At 41.7% G+C, this 25004-nt stretch overlaps 1 protein-coding gene across 1 annotated transcript in view; it reads left to right on the top strand.

Moving 5' to 3' along the window:
* Window positions 1-25004, top strand: part of kif6 (kinesin family member 6) — a 58359-nt gene that overhangs the window by 11896 nt on the left and 21459 nt on the right. The window contains exons 7-13 of the mRNA XM_054614482.1: window positions 2551-2757; window positions 2993-3136; window positions 3998-4084; window positions 10293-10396; window positions 12251-12356; window positions 14654-14807; window positions 21368-21559. Of these exons, the coding sequence (XP_054470457.1) occupies window positions 2551-2757; window positions 2993-3136; window positions 3998-4084; window positions 10293-10396; window positions 12251-12356; window positions 14654-14807; window positions 21368-21559 (994 nt within the window). The remainder of the gene's footprint in view (window positions 1-2550; window positions 2758-2992; window positions 3137-3997; window positions 4085-10292; window positions 10397-12250; window positions 12357-14653; window positions 14808-21367; window positions 21560-25004) is intronic.

The raw sequence follows: 25004 nt of genomic DNA, 5'->3' as shown, positions 1-25004 counted from the left end.
TTCCACTGTAGGACTTTCAATAACAGTCACTTACTTCATATGTCACACAGCTAACATGACTACAGACCAATACAACAGCCCCGCAATAAATCCTACCATCATGAGGGTTATAATGTTAAGCTATTGTTGAAACAGTTTAAGAGAGGCGTTGACTCAACTGAATGATCATTTTAAAGGATGAAATTAGTGGTGCTGTTAAACTGTATTGTGTTATACAGGGAGGTGGTTCTGCACTTCATATAAATGGGGTGGACACAATAATAGGAAAGCCTGTCAGTAGAATTCAGTACAGTTTGACAGGACCACAAACAGTTTATGTGTGTCAGTTAATCCAGTTGTCTTAAACTTTTTTCAATAATTTGCCCCTTTTGAAACTTTTTTTCAGGCATGTATCCACCCCCTGACCAGTGCAAAAAGTAACCAAACAAACTTTGTCGTGAAGGTGGTTTGTTGTGTTGTTCGCATTTTTTGGGGCAGTTTATTATTTTATTTTTTAATTTTACGACAGCTAACAATTGCAATGAAAACAGGTACATTGAATATTAAATGTGGTTTCTTAAACATACATTTACATTTATTTTGAGCCCTTTATAGTATATTTAATTTAGGAATTATGTACAACTGATGTGTTTTTTTTTAAAGGAATATTCAAAAAATTCTCACACACCTCCTGCAGTATTGAGTAATACCGAACTAATCTATCTTTTCTAGGCAGCAACCTCTGGTTCTGAAATGTAAACCCAATGCAGAACAATTCAACATTTTTATTGTCAGAAGTAGAAGCTTGGGGGGAAACCGGAGCCCCTGAAGTAAACCCATGCAGACACTGAGAAACTACACATAGCAACAAGAGTCAAGGTTGGTGTAATGCTGACCTTGTTAATGTGAGGCCACAGTTTTAACAACCGGCCCTATAGACTTCTCTTAGTGGACTTTGATGCATTGCAGTACACTTCCTCCACCCGCAGCTGCTGGTGCGCTGGGATGAGTATATCAGAAAGAAGGCAGCCAGTATACCTGTGGAAAAAGCCTTGACCTGGTGTGCACATCTTTCCACCAACAGCGGGAGGCTGCCTCCTTTGCAAGCCTAGCAGATAAGTCTTTGATGTGAGCTTGTAAAGTCTGGACCTGGATTCCTGTAAGAATATGACAGACTCCAGCAGGCGCCTGCTACAGAACTTCTTCTCCAGGTCTTTCACCACATCCTGGCACACTTTCTTGGCGCTCTTCACATCCGGGCAGAAGCCTTCAGTGATAGGGAGCCCCTCCATTGTCTGGTTTACCAGTCTCACTACTTCTGGAGACGCTTGAGACACTTGTTCATCACTTTCACCGTCAGAAGGATAAGATGGCATAAGGATCAGACTACTTTTGATGATGTTTAGTAGGGTCCATGGTGACACTGTTCTCGATCTTCACCCGACGGGCTTCATAAAGAGTTTGATTGACAGATCATCCAATCACCTGATGCGTATTTTTTGAAAGTGCCCGCCCTTTTCCGAACAGTTTCCAATGACCAATGACTTAAAAAAAACATCTGGCTGTTCAGGTTAGTTTATCAAGGTTTTACCTGCATTTGGTTTGTTTGCTGATGCAGATTCTTCAACAGGGACACTCTATCCTTACCCTTGACCTTTTTATTTAATCCTATTCAGTATGTGATCCCTTCTCGACATCTAAGGACTGTTTCATATTACTTTAAGGGATACCCTGAGGAGCACACTTGGACCTGTGCAGAGTGAAGGGAATTTGGACTGAGGAAAGAGCTGACGGCGGTGGGTTAAGATAGTGAAAGATCTTTGGTGAGCTGTCACGACCCTAACAGGCAGGTGTTGGCACATTTAAGCCAACAACAAGACGGGGTCAAAGCACCTTTTTAGGATAAAATGCCTGGTATGTCCATTATGATGTTTTTTTAGAGCAGAAAGAAAAAGGGAGTCATGTCCATGTCTTTGATCAATGACCAATCCACAAAAGGAAAAGAGATGTGCTGCATTAGCCGGACAACCCTTTGGTTCTAATTAAAATCTTTTATTTTAATCAACCATCATGTGTCAAAGCTGCCTTCAAGAAGACAGAAACAAGTCAATGCTCAGCACTATGTCAGTGAATATTAATTTCCTCTGTTTATCCTCTCATCGCAGACCCCATGAGTAACACATCCTCCTCTAGTTAATAAAGCTTGTTTGTGCGGAGTGACTCCCACTCTATTTCTGTCTCAACCTGACTACTGCTGTTCCAGCGACCATCTGAAAAGCAACCTCAGCTTTTGTAAAAGCTGCCACAATGTGTTTACTGCTCTTGGGTTACACATGGTGTGCCTTTTGATCTTCAAACCAGCAGGGAGCAAGAAAAAATAAGAATCAAAGGGAAACATGTTTTTTGTTGTTTCAATATGGAAAATAGGGCAGATGGAGAATAAAATTCCCCTTTTTTTCTTTTTGGAGTCCACCATGTGTACTGAGGAGGTTTAGAGGACTGAGAATACTCTCAATCAGACCTTAGAATATTGCAACATTTTCAAAATGTTCTGTCTTCTCTCTTCTCCAGACTCCGATGAACCAGGCATCCACGCGGTCCCACTGCATTTTCACTGTGCACGTCTGCAGACGTGAGCCGGGCTCGGCCACCCTGCGGCGCTCCAAGCTCCACCTGGTGGACCTGGCCGGATCGGATAGAGTTAGCAAGACTGGCCTGAATGGGCAGCTGCTCACTGAGGCCAAGTACATCAACCTCTCCCTCCACTACTTGGAGCAGGTAGCAGCTTTAAGGCATTGTTGTTTTTAATTTAGAATAACATATTGTGCAAACAATTCAATATTCATTATTTATATCAATAATGAATTGCATTTTGGCATATAAGTAATTTACTTTGTGTGAACTTTAATGTTTTCCGCATTAAAGGGGCTTTGGGCTACTTTATTTGGATTGCTTTACGTTTCATTATAATTTATTTTATGTAAGACATTTGACATTGACATCTCTTCTTCAGGTGATCATAGCTTTGTCAGAGAGGAACCGCTCCCATATCCCCTACAGGAACTCCATGTTGACTTCTGTGTTGAGGGACAGCCTTGGGGGCAACTGCATGACTACCATGATTGCCACAATGGCAGTAGACAAGAGGAACCTTGATGTAAGGCCATGTTAAAACTGAATATTCTGGTAAATTACCCAAAAAAGTCCAGAGATACAAAGTTATTGACTAAAATAATGTTATAGGCCCTTTGGCCATGCTAGCTAGCTCTGTCAGTTGTAAGTATACATTTGCTCGCCTGAATCAGCATCTGGATTCAACAACAGGGTATTAGGGCCATTGAAGGTATAAAAAAAACCAAATGACTTAAATTATGAAGCAGGGGAACTTTAAGGGGATTAAAGTTCTAAATCTACGAGAAAAACACTGTTTTATTTTGTTGTTGTCAAGGAACCATAATGCTTCAATTGGCAAAGTTGGATCAAACTCATTACCCTGAGGTCAAGCCAGCTGCCACTCACACATATTCTGAAATCAAAGCTGGCAGGGAGAGCTGGGGACAGACTTGGCAAAGTTAGCAAAAGTCTACACTTGTGACTATGTCAGGTTTTCAAAAGAAGGTATTAACATATACAATATACACACATTATGTGGAAATATGATTTATTGGATGATATTCACAAGAAGACTTAGCTTTGTCCCTTATGAATTATAAAAAGGAAATAAATTTACCACTTAAATCTTTCAGCATTCTCTGGGTGTTCAAACCAAGAAAATTGAAAATATTGTTACATTTTTAAAACAAAGAATGACTTTTGAGTATCTTCTGCTACATAGAAATGAATGTAAAGCTGAGACTTGTAAAGAAAGAATAGCTCAACAGTATTACATGTAATCTTTGATGGGTCCTTGCATGCATTCACTTTAAGTAACTGTACCAGATTTATTTATCAGGAGTGATATTCTTCCTCAGGCACGAAAGCAAACTCTTAAAACATCCTTTTTGAAACTGTTCCACAGGAGTCCATCTCTACGTGTCGCTTTGCTCAGCGCGTGGCCCTCATCAAGAACGAGGCGATACTGAATGAAGAACTGGATCCTGTCCTGGTGAGCCAGCCAGACACTCGCAGCACTTCCCCAGTGACTACAAATACCATAGCTTAGCCACACAATCGCACCACAGAAGCATGACTTAATGTGCTGCTTCATCATGGCCAGTCCCTCCCCGTAGCTTCCAGACCTTGAATTGCTCAGCGGGTGCAGTGAGAATCCAGCTTTTAGACGTAACCGACCAAGCGTCCTCCTTAGGTTTCCTGTACCAAATTAGTTCTTCCAGTGTCACATGTCATTGGTAAAAAAGCAGTTTTCCACCGTCAACACGTGGACGCCTGTCCGTCTTTGCATTATTTAGACATGCCGCGCTCACAGGTTCCTGTTTGCAATCTCTCTCTGTCTTGTTTACATGCCCCCAATTCTGTTATGGCATATTTTTATCTCAATAACTTACAGCCTCTTGAGAAAGCATCCATCTGGAGTCTGGTGTATACAAATGTCTTTACCTGCAAACAAGCAGAAATTGCACGATTTTGTCAGTCTGAGGACTTAGTGCAGCATTTCAAAAATGTGAGCAGGCAGTATGTTTACTTTCAATCATTGTGTTTAGTAGCTATGTACACTGTGAATGCATGCTTTATTTTGGTAAGTTAGAGGCCAGAGTAGGAGATGGAGAACAGACAAAAGTTTTTGGTAAGAATATGTCATTGGATTGTTGAAACATATATTTGTAACAGAGGCCTCTGCATTTTTGTACACACCATCGTCCATATCTGCCTCTTTGTTATTGTTAAACGTTATATCATTAGTGATAAGAATTCACATGAGCGATCGCCCGAGCAGCTAAGCCAGGTTAACCCTTGACAATTGTTTCCCTCCTTCACTTTCTCCTTTTACAACACACCTTCCTGTACTGTAGTATGCCAGGAAGCAGACCTGGTAGCTGTTATGAAGGCCCCTTTGGGGGATATACAGTAGTAAGTCTTCACAGCTACATTCACTTCCTCCCCTCCCACCTAGATCTGCCCAAGGATCAACTGCTACTGTATTACTGCTGGTGAGACTTGGCTGGCCATTTGCAAACCCTACAGAGGTATTTTTAAGAGAGTCTGCGGCCTGGCGCAGTAATTGTGACAGTGTCTGGCTGCTCCCAATTGGGTCCGGCACAGTTTCAGCTCCAGGCAAACCCAAACCTCTGCGGGCAAATTTCTTGTCTCCCTTTATTTCTTTTTAGTGTGTTTCTCATTTTGTCCCTTGCTCCAGTCTCTCTGTCTCTCCCTCTATCTCTCTGCATGGTTTACTGAGAAAAAAAAAAATGAGGCCGGCAGTGCAGTTTGCAGATTAGAATGATGTCATTTATTGTGGTTTGGGGTGACACTCAGACTCCCATTTTTTGGCCTGCCTCCGTCTGAAGGCACACTGTGTATTGGACATGCCGGCTGCAGTAATTGATTTGAAACCTGGAGGTTGCTTTTCCCAATCTTGCTGTCAGTGTTTGGTACATCGCTTAGACCACGCGCTCCCTCCATGGTCCAATACTGTAGCCTACAGACTCCAGAATGCACTTCTTCAAAGACTGAACAGAAGGAAATCAGCCAGAACCTACAAATCATTTAACACGTCTCTCATGGACAGGGTAAAAATGAGGTGTTGAAAGTGACCTGTGATCATAATGAAGTCAGCCACATTGAGCTCACCATACAAGGTTGGCTCTGTTGCTCTCTCTAAGAGCACTAAAGTCAGTCTTAATCCTCCATTTAGACCAGGCTGATCCTGGTCTACAGGAAAAGGAAATTGTCAACAGTTATGGGATCACCCAAGATACTTCCACCATCTTTTTAGTATGTACGTAAGGGACACTTCAGCACTGAATGCAGGGGTCGTTTAGTTGGAGTTGAATCGCAATCAAACTTCTAGGTAATTCCTAAAGGGTCAAAAAAAAGTTTATCTTAAGCTGTTGTTATGCAGCTTAGCGGAGGGTAATAGGAGGCTGGGTGACCCCCCCTGAACCTGGACTCTCCCCTAATGTTAAGAGAACCACAACATGTAGCTCTGATTAGCGCATACCTGTGAGTCAAACAGAGCCCGACTCATAGCTCACCAGAGAGACATGTTTGAGAAGCCGCTGTGAAAATTCCTGAGGGGTTGTTTGCTCCCCTGGATCCCTCGTTTGTCTCTTCTCCGAGCCTGGCCTTCGTTAGGACATAAGTGTTTGTAAGTGTAGTGGTGTGTGGTTCAGTCCAGTGCTCCTCACCGTAGTCTAAAATGCCTTAAATTAATGGTGCCATGCATGAAACACAGCCCATGTGTTATCATTTTGTTGCGGAGGATATAAGACCCATGTTTAGGTGTAGTGGGCTCTGAATCCTCCTCTTTCATAAAAAGAGACCCCATAATAGCAGCATGTTTGTGAGCGGCACACTATATAATACATATGCATCTGAGATGTGACCGTTGGTTATACTGCAGTGCTGTTTACTGTGGGAGGGTTTCTGCACAGGATGGATAGTACAATGTATAAATTCAAAGAGAGGATTTAAGATTTAAAGTTGGTTTTATTTTTACTGTTTTAAACTTAATTGACCCTTCGAACACAGACTGGCCAATCCCAGCTCGGATCAGGGTCCCACCACTTCAGACTTCAGTGGATTTGAAGCTCGTCATGGTTAAACGTTGTGTAATAGTGATACTTGTTACCTGGAGAGGTTTGATGGAGATATACGTCTCTTAAACATTTCTTCGTTACCACATCATTAACTAGCGTTAGCAGGTCTATGCTATGCTAGCTACAGAAGGTACACTGAATGTCTACACATGCTGCTTTTGCTTTTTAATGATCGTAACAGTAAATAAAGACTTAGTCTGCTTTACAGGAACATTGTTGTTCCTTCATTTCATTGTCCTCTGTCTTGATCACCAGGTAATGTGGTTTTTCACTTTTAAACTGTGATCTGTAGCTTTGGCTTCTGTCTTGATCTCTTTAACCTGTTTTCACTGCTGAATCAGTTTGACATCCTGGATAAATCCTTCAAATGCATATCATAGACCCTTCTGTGTGTCTCTTTCTGATATCACTTTTTCTTTTTTTCCCAAAATTAAATCATATTTCTTGACGGAGTGCATTTAGTGACGTTGTGGGCTCCATGGTAGCTCTGACAGCTTGACCGAGTAGCGGGAGGCGGGGCTTGACATTAATGTAGCATGTTTGTCTCAGCACAGAGAAACATGTAGTGTTCCTTGTTGCATACTGCACTGACTTGGGTTTCCATAGGACATGCTGGCATCATCAGTGACATGGCCTGAGTCAGTTTTTATTCAGAGTGTATGGAAGCATGCCGACGTGCTGTGGTACCAGTGTGGGCTGGGCGCTCTGAAATAGACTCCACTGACCAACAAGTGGCGGTCAACATTACAGGATGCAGCTGGAAGAATTACATCAGACCAAGTGCTCCAAAAAAGAGATGCAGGGAGCGGCTCTGGTGAGGGAGGGTCAGCTAAGATGTTAGAAAATATGATATGGGGTGGATTTGGGGTGAATTTTTTTAATTTAGCTAAGTGGCTCCTACCCAAAACCACACTTTCAGGTCTGTTTCTCCTCAAGAGCATCTTGAGTTGACAATGTGTGACTGCCTTAGACTTTCCAGTCGAAAGATGTGATAGCTAGGAGTGGCGACGCTTTGCTGAATTGGATGACTCCGTCTGACCTTTTGACCTTGATTTAAGTGTTCACTGAACCTCATAGCTCCCTAGCAACTTTGTGTCAGGAGTCACCGCTTTTTGTTGTATTTGTTCTCTGCCACTGAGACAGTCCCAGCCTTTCAGTCTGCTTTAGTATTTTGCAGTGTGGTCAAATCAAGCAGTACTAGTAAAGTGGGATTTATACTCAAGAGAGAAGTGTGTCATGTGAGAAAAAGAACAATCACCACTTGTTTTTTTAGGTGGTTTCACTTTGTAGTGTGATTTGTGAAGAATTTTTATTACAACTGGTCTGACTTCCTTTCAAAGACTACACCATCCATTTACTTTGGTGTTGGCCTATAGGCCAACACCAAAGTAACACCATGCTAATGCATGTAATTACACACATGTATTCAAATTTAATATTGAAGGGTCATCCTCTTATTGCACTGATTCCCCCTTTTTACAGGAGACTTACCAAATGAATAAATGGCCAGTCAACATCTTTTACTATTAGCTACCTGTTGCCTGCTATGGATGTGGCCCCTTTCACATTTAATCATAGCGCCTCAAGTTCAAGTAACGGCATACTGCTAATAACATGCTCAGCTTCAAAATAAGGGCACATGTCAAGTGGGCTAACCTCTAACCTCTTGCTCCTGTTGTGGACCAGGAGATTTAGGATTTAATCCTATTTAACAGGTCTGTTGCACGAACAACAAATAATTCCTTAGCACTGACTGCATTCGCACCATCAATAGAGGTATTGTAAGCCTTATGTTCCACAAGCTCTTAGCTTTTTCAGTAATATAAGAATAGATTTTAAAAAAGTACTTTATTATTGGAGCTACGGTTGAACTTCCAACATTCAAAGTAGAAAAATCTGTTGCATGCCACAAACATATAAACAAGTTTTATAATTTCAGTGCTACTGGGTTAGCGTTTGTATACTGTCTTAGCATTTTTGCTACTGAGTAAACTCACTAAACTCATGAATGAGTTAACTTTTGGACTTCACTGCCAGTCCACTTGTCTGTGTTTTCTTCCATTGTTTCAATACAAGTTATTGTTTGTGTTCAATTCAGTTCAATTTATTTTATATAGCCCATAATCACAAATCACAAATTACCCTCAGAGGTTTTTACAATCTGTACACACATCCTCTGTCCCGGGACCCTGCCTTCGGCACAGGAAAAACTCCCCTAAAAAACTGTAACGGGGAGAAAAAAAGGAAGAAACCTTTGGGAGTGTTGCGTTGTCTGTTCACACGATTAACAAGTAAATAAAACCAGCGTTAGCCAATGCTTTATTGGCTCTTGTGACCAATCACAGTACACTTAAGTCTCTCGCGGTTCCTCTTGTGTGGGAGTACCTACTCTGAAAAATCATTCAAATCAGCGGTCCAAAAAATACAACTATTCCTATAGTTCCTGCGGTGCAGACACAAGAAAAAGGGGGGGTTTAGAACTATGAAAAAGGTCCTCTGGTCCAAAAACACATTTTTGGGCATTAAAACACACAAGATAGCCAGTACACCCACCTGAAATGTTCCTGTCTCATCAGAACAGCTTGTCAAAATCTCTTATTTTTGGCTACTTCACGTACATGTAACTTAACTTCTGATCTGAACTCACTGATCCTGTAGGTGCTAGGTAACTAGACGCCTGCTAATCCCTGCCTACACGAGGCCACTTAGACTGACCTCTGGAGGCATGGACCCTTCCAGCAAGGAGAACCAGAGCGACACAGGCTTATCTCCAAAGTTTAAAGGTTACTATGTCAGCAAGGCCGGGGCCTGGACTCATCTGTATCTGGAGGATTCTTCTTTGATGCCTCAAATAGATTTTTTTGTCTTATATTGTGTTTAAGTAACATGGTTGTCTCTGGCCTACCTATGCTCAGCAGGTGGAGAAAACCATACCTAGGGTGCCCAGATTAGAAAACCTGTTGCTGTCAGTATCAATCAGTGGAATGATGCTTTAGACTGTTAATGAAACCAATGTCCTGGTCTTGTCACATCTCCTCTTCTCTGATCATGTTTTTTTGACAGCAATCGGCATTCTTTCTGCATCTTATTTTTTTTGAAAGATTGCTATCTAAGTACTTATTTAAGAAGCCATGTCTAGACTCAGTGGGATATTTTTCTTTCATATATACAGTGAAAAGACCCGGGCAGCGGTTACTAACAGCAACCACCCGGTTGGCTCAGTGTGCAAGGCCCTAACCAAACACGTGTGGAAAGACAGCAGCAGAGGGTTTTAACTGTACAATTTTTTTCTTTTGCTACCGTAGCTTTTTAATGCTAATTTATGTTTTGCTTCCTGCATTGGAGCATCCAGTTGCCTGGAATCACTTAAGTTTGTCCTCAAAATGCATCTGCAAGATAAGCCGCAAGACCATATTCAGAAGGATTGTCTCATCAGTTGGCCCCGGCGATACAGATTCTGTCTGCTAGTGCATGAGTGTGTGTCTTTGCATGTACTGTACGTGCCAAATGTGCTTCACATTGTGTATGTGTGTGTGTGTGTGTGTTTGAGCACATGTAGTCCACCAACTCTAACCCTGCTTTTTTTGTGTATTTCAGCTAATAGCCCGTTTGAAGAGGGAGATCCAGTCTCTGAAGGAAGAGCTGGCCATGTTGACAGGAGAACAGAGAGACGAGCAGCTAACTGTGGAGGAGATCCAGAGGTATCTTTCCTCTTCTTGCTCCCTGATTCCTCGTCCCTTTATGCCAGTCAGTCTCTCTACATAACCTAGATATTATGGCCTATAAGGAGCACAAAGGGGTTGGGGGAGCATATATGCATTGAAACTGACATAGGCCTATATTACTGATGTATGAATGTTGATTAAAGTTACACGCAGGCTAGGCCCCAGAATGAAGTGACTGAGGGGGCTGTTAAAATGACTGTTGAAATTCATAAGAAAAAATTTGCAGCAGGCCAATATTGTTTGTCGCAGTTAAAGTGCAAGTTTCTGGAAAAAAAAGATACAATTCAGGCTTTTTTTCATAAAAATATTATATCAGACTCCGAAAGCCACAGAATCACAGGTTGTGCAATGTGTGTGTTTGTGTGTGTGTGTGTGTGTGTGTGTGTGTGTGTGTGTGTGTGTGTGTGTGTGTGTGTGTGTGTGTGTGTGTGTGTGTGTGTGTGTGTGTGTGTGTGTGTGTGTGTGTGTGTGTGTGTTTTGTGTGTGTGTGCCTCTGTGAGCCTGTCATCTCAGGACAGTGCAGACGTGTAAAGTGCTGCGTTGGCCCCGTCAGCCTGTTAGGATGTTTACAGTGCACCTCAGATCCCGGGGACGAGAGCAGATGGTCTTTTTTTAATCTGTAATTTGTATTTGTAATGCTCCAAACCCAGAGATTCCTGAGCAAATATGTTTCATGATTTATAAGTATCTGGGGTTTGCCTTAAGTGCCTACATAACTTATACTGTTGGCTATGCACCAATGCTCAAGATGAAACCTCATTCGCTGAAGCTTGACCAGATCTAATGGAGTTTCCCAGGGCTCCGCTCAGCCAGGACTGATCTATTTCTGCTCTTATACTCAAATGGAAGAGGGACCCAGACAGTCAGGGCCAGAGTTCAGGGCAGAGGTTCCATCAGGGATTTGGCACATCCTCCCCCCCCATCATCAGTGCTGATGTATTTACCGTGCCTTGGTCCCATCAGTCCACCTTTTTAGCATTTTGTCTCTACTCGAGTGGTTATCCTCGATTTGCCCCTGTTTGAGGTCAAAGTCACACAGGGAGCCTTTAATGATGTCTGTTGTGACCACATTCACCAATCAGGCTGACTTCGTTGCTGCCACATACAGATTGTACCTTCAGAGAGGAGCATCCTGCTCCTTTCAGTGTTTTCAGTCCATTCCCATACAAGCTGTTGTCAATTTAAATCTCTTTTTTTTCTCTTCCAAATACCCTATTAGTTTGCTTCTATTTTTTACTTAACATATCACCTCACACCTTCGGAAAACCCCTTTTTGGAAACTGTCAAATTTTGGAGTTTGAAAGATGTTGCTTTTTGTCTTACAAAATATTGTACATGGCACTGAAGTGCATTCTCCAAGAGCCAACTTTGTATCACAAAACCACCGGTTTCTCGCAGGGCCCTGAAAGAAAGACCGCTACATTTGTTTTAAGTCCTTCGTCATGTAAACCCTGCGTGTTTCTGCGCCGAACAAGTTTGCAGTGGAAAATAAAAACCGCACGTTATCGTGCCTACATCGGATCCGTCTGGCCGGCTGCCTGTCCATCTTTTCCAGTGGCCCGTTCCAGAGCTCAAAAGAACCAATGTTTGGAATATCATCCAGTGATAGTTTATCAACGGAACGGCCCAGTGGATCTGGAACACACGTTTAAGTAAATAGTTTTCTTTTGACCAGGGCCACATTTTAAACATCGGATATAAATATTAACTGTTTGAGTGTCTGTTGAGCCTGTGCTGAGTGTGATGGAGAGGGACTGTAACATGGAATGTGGCTCTGGTTTAAGCTTCGGTGGGTTATTAGAGAGCATCTGCGTGTGTCTGTGTGTTTAGGTTGGAAGAGTTAGTCAAGGCCTACCTGGAGGACCCTGATCCAGATGTGACACTATCTTTGGGACCAGACATGAGAAAAATCCAGCACTGTTTCACCCTGCTGAAGGTAATATATATTTCCACAATCTGCACGCACGTCTCCCCGTATGACCTGCTGTTTGTTTCCCTCCTCCTGTCCATGAATAGATCCACGGGTCACCACCATGCCAGTGCGGCAGCAGGAGAAGTTTTCTGTCCAGTTTGTCGTGCGAGTCCTCAGGCCTCAACATAACCTGTCACTGTAAATCATATGCCTTATTCTTAAGGCTAGAAAGTAAAAATATATATAAGAATCGTTGATGACCAATCTCATCCAGGGCTGTTTATTTTCCCACGGCTTGCCTTAAGTCTAGACGTTTTGTTGTTTAGCAGGTATTTGCCATCTAATTAGAGGCAAGGTGTAATGTGACATGCAATCGTCAATTTGGTCAAAAGAATTGGCAGGCCAGCTTAAAAAAACTAAGCCAAGACAAACCTACAAACAAAACATTATTCTGAACTGTCAGTGCAGTATTTCTGTTAAAATAATAATAGAAATGAGTACTGAAACTATTTGACTTATTGATCAGTCAACAGATCAACTGAAATTTGATCATTTTTTTCATATGCACACAAAATGTGATGTACAACTGCAGGCTGAGAAATGACTTTAATCATTTCACATGCTCAAAGTTTTAATGACCCTTATTGAATCTACTTTCTGGTATTTTATGGACAAAACACTAGACTTTACAAAACAATTAAACCTCAACCTCGCCCTCATCTCGCAAAGCAAGATGCTAAACCTGGTAGTATTAATAAGTAGGCAGGTTTTGTGACGTAATGATCCCTCCTTCTAGAGAATGCCCGTACAGAGTTCTCTCTTATTTTTTATCACTCTCTTTTTTGCCTCCTGGTCCCTTTTTCTTTTTTTGCAATCAACATTTACTTGATAAGTTAAAGCCAAAAACTAAAAAAATTTTTTTTCAATTTGATCAGAAAGCACTCATAGTTGCTGAAAGTAAGCTCATGTAGTAACCTGTTATTGAATGGGTCAGTAAACATGTTTTCAAAACAAGTAAACTTTATGTGTTTTATTATATTGTTTTATTATTTGGGACGAAAGCACCTGAATGACTTGTTTCAATTAATCTCATATTTATTCATAAAAGTGGAGTCTGGGCCTTTTTTGGGGGCTATGGCTCTCTTCCTAATCCACTGACAATATGTCATGCTGCAGTGGAAGAGGTTTGCAGTTGCATGTTGTTTGCCAGATGTTGGTTAGAAAACATAAACTCTTGAAGCTTTTTTTGTTTTGGAGAGAGTCTGCTCGGTCACAGAGTCCATTCAGCATTAATCAAACAGCGGCCGCCGGCCCACTGCTGCTAAATGAGCGGAGGGAAAACACCGTTCCTGCGCTCTGCTGTGGTGTGGAGTCGGAGCAGAGCGGGCCACCAGAAGCAGTTCCAGATCCCACTCCAATGTCTGTTTATCTCTCATTCAGTTTGTTATGATCCGCAAACTCTATCTCCTGTTCAGTTTACATTCCTCTTGAGCATCACCCCAGTCACACTTCACCGATTCTGAAGGAATTCGGATCTGGTTTGAATTTGATTCCTTTCGTTCCGAACGCTGCCCAGCTCGTTCATGCCCGACGCTCTGCTCTTGCAGCGCTGCGAGCTAAGATGGGCAGTTCGACCTCCGTTATTTAGCGATGTATGCTTGCTGTCACTCTGCAGCGGAGGCATGAAACCCACTGTCTTCTTCAGTGTGCCTCCATGCAGCGTACCTCGGGCCTCTGCACCTTTCTCTTCTTCTGTGTCTCTCTCCATGTGGGAAACACTCAGATCCTTTAACATGTTTTCCACCTGTCTTTAAGCCTGCTGTATTATTGAAAGAGGAGTGATATTACAGACAGGGAAAAGAGGGGAATTTAATTCATGTTTAGGGAATACCACAGGACTAAGAAGAGCGCCACTTTCCAGAAGATACCAAAATGTGTTTTCCAGCTTGTTTACATTCACGGCATTAGAGGGTTTTGTTTTTACTGAATGTTTTTTCTCAACAGCATACCCAAGCGTAGTAGATAGTAAGCTGCCAATTCATGTAGGTGTTTTTTAAGCTACAAAATATTTTTAAAACATGGAAACCCACTGGCTTGCATTCTAATCAAGGTACGGCATTTTTACAACAGTTTAAAGGCATTCAATTGCGTATCTATTACTCGAGCTTTCACTTAAAAATATAATTTGATGGAGTGCAATTCACTAACCAGATTATGTCATTCTTAAAAACACTTGTTATACATTTATCCCCCCTAAAAAGAAGCCATTCTCTTAACTTCCATTAAAGGTCAACAATCTTTCTTTTATGTTATTTGTACAGATAATGATCATGGACAAGCAAAGTGGAGGAAATAGACACAGTGACGGGCAAGCATCACCAGCAGCAACAGTGGCAGTGATTCAAGAGAGCCACCACTGTGCAGCAGAAGTGACCAAACTAAAGGAGATGATGACGCAACGGGATAACGAGATCAGTATCCTTTTCAGGTGATGCAGCTGTCTTAGGTTTATTCCTATGGTTTGTAGATAACTTGTCTAACAAACAACAATAAGTCAGTTATTTATAAAGGGCTATAAAACGCAAGTAGTGTGGCAGAATTTAAGACTGCTCAAGTTCTCTTGCTTTTTACTTCCCCCAGAACTGAAAAGGTAAAGGTTTGGAGCAGCCGCCAACACCAGGTATATGAAGAGAAGCAGGCTGAAATCTGAACTCTATACAGTGCATATCAGGAATTTGCATTTTAAATTGATAGAAACAGATTACAGATTAATCACACCCACTGTTGAAAGTCAAATCCTCGTTAGGAGAAAGCTATTTATCCTGAAGTAAATCTGCCTCTGTTATTGCATGGTTGGATTACAACGCTTCTACAAACGCATAAATTATGAAATGCAAGTAGTCTCGCATTCATCACCGCAACCCCAAAACACACACGAAATGTTGCTTTAAAGTATACGTTCTGAAAGATCCTCATCTGACGACGGCAGTTCATCATAATGACTGTTAATCATAATTATGGTATTTGAATTTTGAATATGATATTTCTAATAGCTTTATGGGATTATTCCCCCTTCAACCCCTCTCGCTGCGGCTTGTCATTAGATCACAGCGCATTAGTAGGGAAATTGAGATGTCTGCTTGATTGTTTCGCCACAAAAACCTCAGCCCTCCAAAATAAATAGAATATTATCATGCAGATATTTCACCGCAGTATTTCTTGGACCGAGCGTGCGTAATATGAAATCCTCTCCTCTTTGTGGATTTTCCCTCTCAAAATGTCATACGCCGGTTTTGACATGATGCAAAAGTAATTGCCATTGTGCGTGTTTAAAAGCACATACTTCGGCCAGTAATGCACACGCTCTACCGACCATATCCCCCCCCCATTATTTCTCTGTAAAGTTTGTATATAAAGTTGCAGTAGCCTAAACTGTCAATCCCTCAGTCAGGGTGGTCTGTCTGCACGCAGTAACACTTTAGTCTGGTTTGACCGACCCTGCAGGGGTGACATCATTTCCAACCAGAGTCCTAATAACTAACTAGATTCAGACCAATTCTATCACTATGCTTTCCATGTCTGTAGAACTGTTCCACCCCCATACTAACCGGCTAAAACCGGTCCTGGGAGCCAAAAGGTTCCCGTTGCTTAAGGCTTACTGTTCCCGGGCTGCCGCTGAGTCCTCACAGGGTTAATTATGCCAATTTCCCTGTCAAACAAAAAGGTTGTATCTCTACCCACTGGCCCTGCGTGTTCCCATGCATGGTAGACTCTGCATGGGAGTGGGGCACCTGGAAGTGCTTAGTTGACTCTGCTAGAGTTATGACACATCCACCACTAACACGATGACAGGGAAACAAGGAGGACTAACAAACACTGCCGACTTTAAAGAGCAACGTTGCGTTTGCACGTGAAAATCCCAGGTAGCACTCAGAATTTCCCAAATTTCTGTCACTGTGGTGAAATGGTCGTTGTACTGCCAAGTCAAGTGTGTCTTGAAACAGTACTTCCAAACCCTTGCTAGCATTTTACAGAAAATGTCAAAATGAAGTTGCAATGAAAATACTGGCCATACTACATTTGCCCAAATACAAATCCTTTCTTTGCTACACATAACACAGATGACTTTCATCACTGCTGACCTGTTTTCTATGATATATCTGTATATCTGTTCGAATAATTATGTTTTAACGTCAGAATGCTTCTTTCCAGTAACTCAGAGGGCAGGAAAGCTAAGCAATGTACTGCTATGGATGCCAAGTTAGTTTGGATCTGAAAGTCGCACAGTAACACTAACTAACTAACCGATCAATCCAGCAGAGGACCAGGAACTCCCGTGTTCTGTGAGGTGGATTACTGTTTGGTCAGAGGAGTCTTGTGACTTCTATATTACAACGATATAACTGCTTCAGTCCCCTGTCCAGAAGTTTTAGCATTAAGCTTACCTGAAGGTCACCAACGTTCTTGAACACGATTGGAAGGGGAAGTTTGAGCGGAGGACTTTTGAGTTGGTTGCAATCTGCAACCTCACCACTAGCTCCATTGGAGAGGCAGAAGGATCCGTCCTCTGTCGCTCTCTTATTGGAATAGAAGCTGGAGGGCAACTTTAAGGCACACATCAAATTAATGTCATTAGTTTGATAGTTACATTAACTAAACAGGTTGATGTTTAGCAGCAAACTCTGAACTCGTGGTCTATTGAGTCTACTGATCTAAATATTGTCTTCTGGCAGTGATCCAGGGCCATAAAGTGACAACATTTTCAAGTAAAAGATGAATGGTAATATCACAACTATCAGATTATTCAGTTTTATTTCGTCTTGACTCACATGTATTCAGTAGAGATTTGGCTGATACTAAATCAAAATTGCAACAGTATTACAGCACATCTCAAAGCGTGTTTACTGCATTGGCAGGGGTTTCCCGGATCATTGTAACAGCTTTGGACATTGTTCAGCATGATTTCTTTCATCGAGACACTTGTGTCTCAAATTCCACTCAATCAAAAATAATACAGTTAAATTTATTGCTAAAAGCTAAAACTAAGCAAGTGGAAAAAAACAACCTCTGGGTCTCAAAGCTGCAGTAGTTTATGAACTGGGCTGGAGATGGTTAGTTCCTTATATTTAGCCACACAAGTAGCATGGCTCTAGGGACTTTGGTCAGCCAGTGAAATATGTGGACATCTGCCTGAGGGATTGGCACATATGTTTGTCCCCAGACACTGCATCCTAATGACTTCGGTCATCTCCCGACTTTACATTCAGTGCCATCACCGGTTTGACGTTTTCTGCGTTATTGGTTGAAAAAAGGCTGGGGAGACAATAGAGAAAGCAGGGATAAAAACATTGCTTTAGATTGTTCTTAAGTGCTTAATGTAAAAAAAATCATACATAAAGCACATATTTAATGACTTTTTTATAGAGAATTCCATAATTTCAACACGTTATGCCTTTAACCTCTTTTGGATAGTTTGAAAGTTGTATTAGTGAACTCTGGGTCTCATCATGCTAGATATGTAATCATCATCACTTGCTGCCACTGTCCCTTGATTGTGCCTTTGTGAGTCAGCTGTGTAGCTCATCCAGAACTCTGTAAAATCCAGAATTTACAGTTGTCTAACAGAGATGCAGCCAAGAGCTTTTGTATTATTGTTTGCTGCCAGCTGCACGCTGTTTAAGCATATATGCAAATGAGTGCTGATTGAATGAAATTACCTTAATCAGTCCTTTTGCAGATCGGAAATGTTTGCCCAGTCTTGGATTAAACTGATTATAGCTACATGAGCTTGTATTTGAATGATTTGTGGCAGGGTAGGGCTCAATAGAACAGGATACTGCTTTAGTTGTAAACCTACTCACCACTCAGTGCTCTGTTGATGCAGGAGTTTACATCAGCGTTGGCAAGTCTTTGGTGTCGTTTGGACAACTGGCTTCAGTCTCGTGGGTTCTTTCTTTAATCTTTGTGTACTGCACATTCTTTAAGTAACTGACACGGAAACTCTGATCTGTTTGATATTCCAGCAATCATACAGATTTGTCTTGGACGCAATATAGAGCATACACATTTGAAGGATTTACAAAAGCAGTTTATTTGAGCTTCATCGACCACATAGCCCTCAGTTTTCATGAAACTTTCCAATGAAGTGCTACAGTATCTCATCCTCATCATTAGTAAACCATCAGAGCAACTGAAATAGTATAAAGAGCAACTAGTTCTGTATGGGCAGGCGGGGTGGAGAGGTTGGACAGGTCAAACAAACACAGAACTTTCACCCAGGAGGCCGCTGTTTGTGCAACTTTGACTTATTTTACCTTGGTAAGTAACAAAAATACTTATTTGAACCAAAATCACAATCTTTTCTTAAACTCAAACAAGTCGTTTTGCTTCTTAAACCTAACCAAGCAGTTTTATTTCTAAAAAATAAGTAAACCTTCAAGGGAAGTATATTTTGAAAAGACACTAAGCGTTGGTATTTGACGAGAGTTGTGTGCAAGGGTTATTTAAATCTTTTTAGTGTATTGTGCATTATTAAAAGTGCCCCAAAAATATAATTGCTTTGTCATACTCTTGACTCTTTGATAACGCAGAAAAACAATATTTGTGGTTTGGATCTTTAAAAAAAGTTCCTAAATTCAATTGGCTCAAAATAGATACTAACTAAACAGCTAGTTGATTTCCTTTGAGTAGCTTCACTCCAATAGTATTTGTTTTTGTGTCCCCCATACTGCAGAATCCTTCCTCCAATACTGTAATCGTAATCTAGCATCTTAAAAGATTTTTCATACTTGTTTCGAAACCGGAGCAATTTGTGGCACCACGCGAGATTGGCACTGCACCTTTTTTCTAGCTGCCGTCATTTTAAAGGCATTTTCTTTATTTCCTGTGATGTCTGCTTTATTGGACGACATAATAGAGAGTGACATGGAAGATGAGAAGGAGAGATGGAATGCACATCATGAGCTGAGTTCGACCACATTTTGAGAGCATGGCATGCGAAGCCTCCCACAGATCTAACGTGCAACCCCTAAAAGAAATGTTCATCCCATTCTATAAGTCCACGGTTTGTTCAGAATAGATGAAGATATCAGACGCCATCTCAATAATGGGAAAACCTGGTGAACAAGAGTCTGAAGTAATGACTTGTAAGAAACAATGACATAGAACCCACAGAAACAGCCATATTTCTCTGTAAAACTTGGCCTCTGTAGGTCATTTGGAATCGTGTCAGGGTTTAGATCTCGGCAGTTTTGACAAGACTGCATGGTTGGTTTCATTGGAAACTGCAATTGGAGACTTGGTTCCTTTGTGTTATTGTTCCCCCTGACATCCCCTTTGTATTGGCTGACAGGAGCATAAATTAACGTCTCCATCCCCTTCAAAACTACGTCCATTCATCATCCAAAATAATGACATTCTGACTTCTTCAGTTTTTTTTTCTTTGAACGTCCCGAAGTATCTGCTGACCGCCACAGTTTCGGCCCGACCACAAGTAGATGTCTGCTAATCTCATGATAGGCCCGTGCTTGAAGAACGGACTAATGTGTTGTCTCTAAATTATGGGTTGTGATTAGGCCATCAAGCACACTTCCATTTATAGTGGAAAAACAGGCACACAGGGAGCTGAATGCATATTTTATGAGACTGTAATGTTTTATTCATGTAGGTAATGTAAAGGAATACTTCTTCTAGTATAAGTTGAACTAAGCTTTTTACCTGCTAGCCGGTGACAAGCTTTGATTTCTTACTTTCTGCTGACATTTTAAAAGCAATCTTGGCAAAGCTCTGTAAAATGACTTAATCGTGTTATAATTTTCCAATGCACATCTAGTTCACATAATTACAATTTTCCCTCTATCAGCGCTTCTGATTGCAAAAAGAAAAGCCTCTGATGGCACCGTCGTCTTCTTTCTCACCGACAGTTGACTCCTGTTATACTGTGAAAGCAGCTCTTCATGTCACAAGGCGGCGGTCACTTTGATAATCAGATTTGAAAGTGCTGAACGAAAAAGTGAGCCTAAGCAGGAGGCAGTTGATCAAATTCAAAATGGCACTGTGGAGTTGGAAGCAAAGTACAGTGCATGGAACAGAGGAAACGATTACAGTAAATGGTCCTAATGCATGGAGACATTGCACATGGAGAAGTGAAACGTGTCATGGCAATGAAAATCTGAACAGGATCTAAGCGGCGGTTCTTGCCTTTTCAGCCCCTTTATTTAACCACACAATTACTCTCTGTTGCACACGCACAAGTGCACCCATACGTACGGACACATCTACACTTGGATTTTAAAAGACAAACACACACGTGCAACCTCATCAGCGGGAGACTATTGTGTGGAATCTTGGTAGATCACTGCCGCCTCTCTTGGTTCCTCTGCTCTCCACTGATTCATACCAGACCATGACATCTTCTAAGGTCAGGCCATAGACGGACGACGTGCTCCACTTGCTCCCGCTGTAGAAAAGTGAAGCCAATATAAATCCTGGATACCCTGCCATGTTGTGTTTAATGGACGTCATTAGAGCCAGAATCTGCGCAGTAGTGATCAGGGCAGCTGCACGGCTACAGCTTGTTAGCTACTTTTGCATCACGGTAGTTAGAAAGACACAACTAACTGAATATCTTTAAAGATACATTTATGATCAAATTGACACTTATTCTATGTAATTTGCATTTTAGAAATGTCATCTGCCTGTCCGTTCACACTGATCGCCAGGCAATTGGGGGGATCAAGACGTTGAAATACAGTCTACGGGTCAGACTCTGGGCTCAGCACCATCTCAGCACCATCATTAAAAGCTCACAATGTATCGAGCTGCCTTTAAGAAATCACAATTTATGCTAATGGTTTTACTGTATATTGTCGATTCAGCCATCTACTGTCTACCCATCCTCATATTCTTAGATTGGTCTCCATGTTTATTATTACATCAGTTGAAAGAGGTGCTACTGAGTGAAACTACCTTTTTTTTTACATCCGATACTTTGTCCAAAGGAAAGACAAGTAGAGTCCTTAACTCGGTTCCGACAGGTGTCCTCGTTAAGATGCTGAAGAAGGAGAAAAAAAGGGCCCAGGATGCTGCTGCTCAGCTCGCTAACATCCCCAGTGGCCAGAGCCCGGCCTCCCAGAGTGCCTCAACAACAGGGCCACTGTTGGGGGAAGGAAGCACGGACACCATCTCAGCCGACCAAGGAGGACCAGCTGTACAGTACACCAAAAGAGGTACTTTAACAGCTTTATTCAGACTTTTTTTTTTTTTTTTTTTTTTTTGCTTTTCTTCACAAGGCAAATTTTACCAACATTGAGAATTGTAAAGATGTTTTTTATAATTGCCCTTAGCTTAAATAATGTAACAAACATTCTTATTTTAAGCAGAAAGAAATATGATTTTACTGAACTCAACCAAGTAGTTTTGTTGCATTTTTACTTTGGTTTAGTTTCAGTTCACAACATATGTTAAAAACTGCAAACGTAAACCCAAACAAAAGACGATTCCCTAAAAATCAAGTTGATAATGCAGTTTAGTTGTATGGAACTACATTTTTTGTAGAGACAGGCTATTTTTCAATGACACACTGTCTTTCTGAACTTTCTGAAGTGAGGACTTCATAATGAATTAGCGTTAGGAGTACAGACAGGTGATCTCCCCCGATAGGAATGTGGGCAGCTCTGTGTGGTCATGCTGATTGTGTGTGGGCCCGTGGGGCATGACCAACACTTGATTTCTGGATTTTACTGGACAGCCAAGAGTCTCCCTACATTGTCTTATTTCTAAACAATGTCATCAGTGGGATTGCATGCATTTAGAGGTCATTCATCCCAGTGTAATCCCGTCAGCAAAGCAACATCAGACAGTACAACAGTATATTAAACCTGTAATTTAGAAATCAAATGTGATCTTATCAAACAGAAGCCGGTTTGTCTCAGTGACTGGCAGATTAATCCCACATGTGGTCTTGAACTGAGTTTCATCACATTGTTGCAGTAGATTAGGTTATCTCCATCTAGTTTTGCCACAGCGTGTGCCTTCAGATGGTTTAGGTTTTTAATGAAAGTATATGGAAGACTCGGAGATGGCAGAGTAAAGTAGCAGAGACTTCAGACCGCAGTTCCTCTTGGATTGTCAGTCTAACTTTTTTAAGACATGAACTTGGTTTAAACGGATTCTGGACGCTGCCCGAAAGTCGAGACAATCAAGCTCTGAGATCTGCTCTCCCGGCCAGCGGCAGCATTTATTTGTCTTTTCCTGTTTAATTTCGGTTAAGTGGAGCCTTAAGTGTGATGATGAACCTGAGCCCTCATAACGAGCTCGGTTATAGCCACGGGGGCAACGAGCGTATGAGCCAGCAACTCATCACGCTGAGGCTGCGCTCCTGTCTGTGCTAACCACAGCTCCCCTCATCCTTTATTTGACATTTTTGTGTAATGCTGCACGGTGCGGTAATAAGGCCAGCGCAGAGGTAATTGCAAACAGGGTCTCTGAAAGAAGAGCCTATTAGAAAACAAACACGTGCTTGAACTCGGTCCAGTTAGACTTAGTAAGCGAGTCAGTCATTCATCGAAGGGACAATGAGGAGCACTGTGACCGACGGCTATGAAGCTGTGGTTTATAAAAACCACTGATAAATGAAGTGCCATGTGTAATCGTCGCTCAGAATGGTATGCTATGTACTACGGAGCAAGCATGATCATTTGGGTCATCTCGCCACAGGATTGGTTTTCACCTGCCCCCATAAGTCCTCCCTTCTCTGTCTCTCTCTCTCTCGCTCTCTCTTCTTTTTCATGATGACATGATGACCTCCATGGGTTCTATGGATTCTATGGGGCATCGGCTGCTTTACCACCAAACAGTTTAATAATGCTGTCTGTGTGTGCTTTTTTTATATACTGTAGTAATGGGCGGCACAGACATGCAAAAACGCCCCACAGACCCTCCTAGATAGAGGAAAGACACAGAGGCAGATGGTTATAAAGCCTCCTAAAGTTGATGTTTTGTGTCACTTTGTGATTGTTTTCAACTTTTTGTATTTAGATTGTCTGAGGTTATTTTTGCCCCTTTTTGTTATCGTTTTGTGTCTCTTTGTAGTCGTTTTGTGTGTCTTTGTGGTGGTTTTGGTCTATTCTTAGTTTTTTGTGTGTGTTTGTGGGTCCTTCTGGTTGGTACTTTTAGTTATCCATCCATAATTTAAGTGTAGTATATGATCTTGAAAGAAAAATGTGCGCTTCATATTACATTACATTACAGTCATTTAGCAGACGCTTTTATCCAAAGCGACTTACAATCAGTAGTATATTACATATCATTCACCCATTCACACACTGATGACAGGCTACCATGCAAGGTGCCACCATCAGACTCTAACTAACATTCATGCAACATCCAGTCCACACCGATGGCAAGCCTTCGGGAGCAACTTGGGGTTAAGTGTCTTGCCCAAGGACACATCGACTGCCGAAGCCGGGTATCGAACCACCGACCCTCTGATTGGAGAACTACCTTGCTCTCCACTACGCCACAGCCGCCACATATTACCTGCACATTTAGTGTTCACGTTGTTACAATTAGCATCTGGTGGCCCTCATGACCAGATATATAAATACCAGTCAGTCAGTCGGTCTCGAGTCATAACGGATCCAAGCATTACAATATTAGATAAACAAAGAATCCAGCTGTTTCATGATCATGAGAGAGAACACAGGTCATATCTCTCAGACTCACAAACACAAGATGAGTCATTCCGGCTCTCATCATAATTCTGGACTTCCTTAAATAAATGTTGTAAGTTACTTTTGGCCAGGACACCCAAAAACTCAGCAATACCACCCTTAAATGACATTTTCATGGTTGGTTCCTCTTATATTGAGTGAAAGGGTCTAACATGCCTATGAAAAAAAAGAAAAAACATTTGACAATGTGGCCAATATGCCTTTAGATGATCTTGACATAGGTAAGTCTTCGTCATGAATCACAGGCCCGGGTTGTGTAGCCCTCAGGCAATTCTGTAACTACCAACTCAGCCTCATTTTGACCTTGCATTTATGTCACACTTTTATTTATGAACTGCTAACAGGATGGTTATGGCAACTGTGTCATTGTGAAAGGGAAAACAACACAGAAAGCATTACATACCGGCTTATGTTAAATCCAAGATTCAGTTGTGTTATGTCTTTAGAGTTTGCTGATGGAGAGTCCTACTCTGGAAAGTACCCAAAATGTGACATGTGACCTGTCTGTGTCACAAACACTATAGGTAATAATGAGCGTACTGGAGTTTGTATGTAGGTCAAAGTGTTGGTTCTTGCGAAAAATGCAATTTAATCGGCTTTACTAATTTCCACATTGCATGGTGTGATTACATCACTCTTACACACACACTATACAAGACTGAATCCGGTCCACTTGCCAGCAATATTGGTGCTGTATATAATTGTCCATATTGTTGTGGAAAAGCTGCTCCCCCCCGCCTCAAACAAATCTCAGATCCTTCAGTCCCTTGCTAGCTTGTTACACGTCCGCTCTGGAATGTCCGTCTACTTTTTCGTCCACTTCATGAGAAATGTCCGTCTCTTTCTGCTCTATGTGCAGCCAATGCTGAGAGCTGGACACACTCCCAACTCCATCAGCCGTTAACCAGCACGGAAGGCTCGATGTTGTCCAGAAAGGACT

This window comes from Anoplopoma fimbria, chromosome 15 (assembly GCF_027596085.1).
Source record: "Anoplopoma fimbria isolate UVic2021 breed Golden Eagle Sablefish chromosome 15, Afim_UVic_2022, whole genome shotgun sequence".
NCBI classification, from domain to species: domain Eukaryota; kingdom Metazoa; phylum Chordata; class Actinopteri; order Perciformes; family Anoplopomatidae; genus Anoplopoma; species Anoplopoma fimbria.
This window is presented reverse-complemented; position numbering and strand designations above follow the sequence as displayed.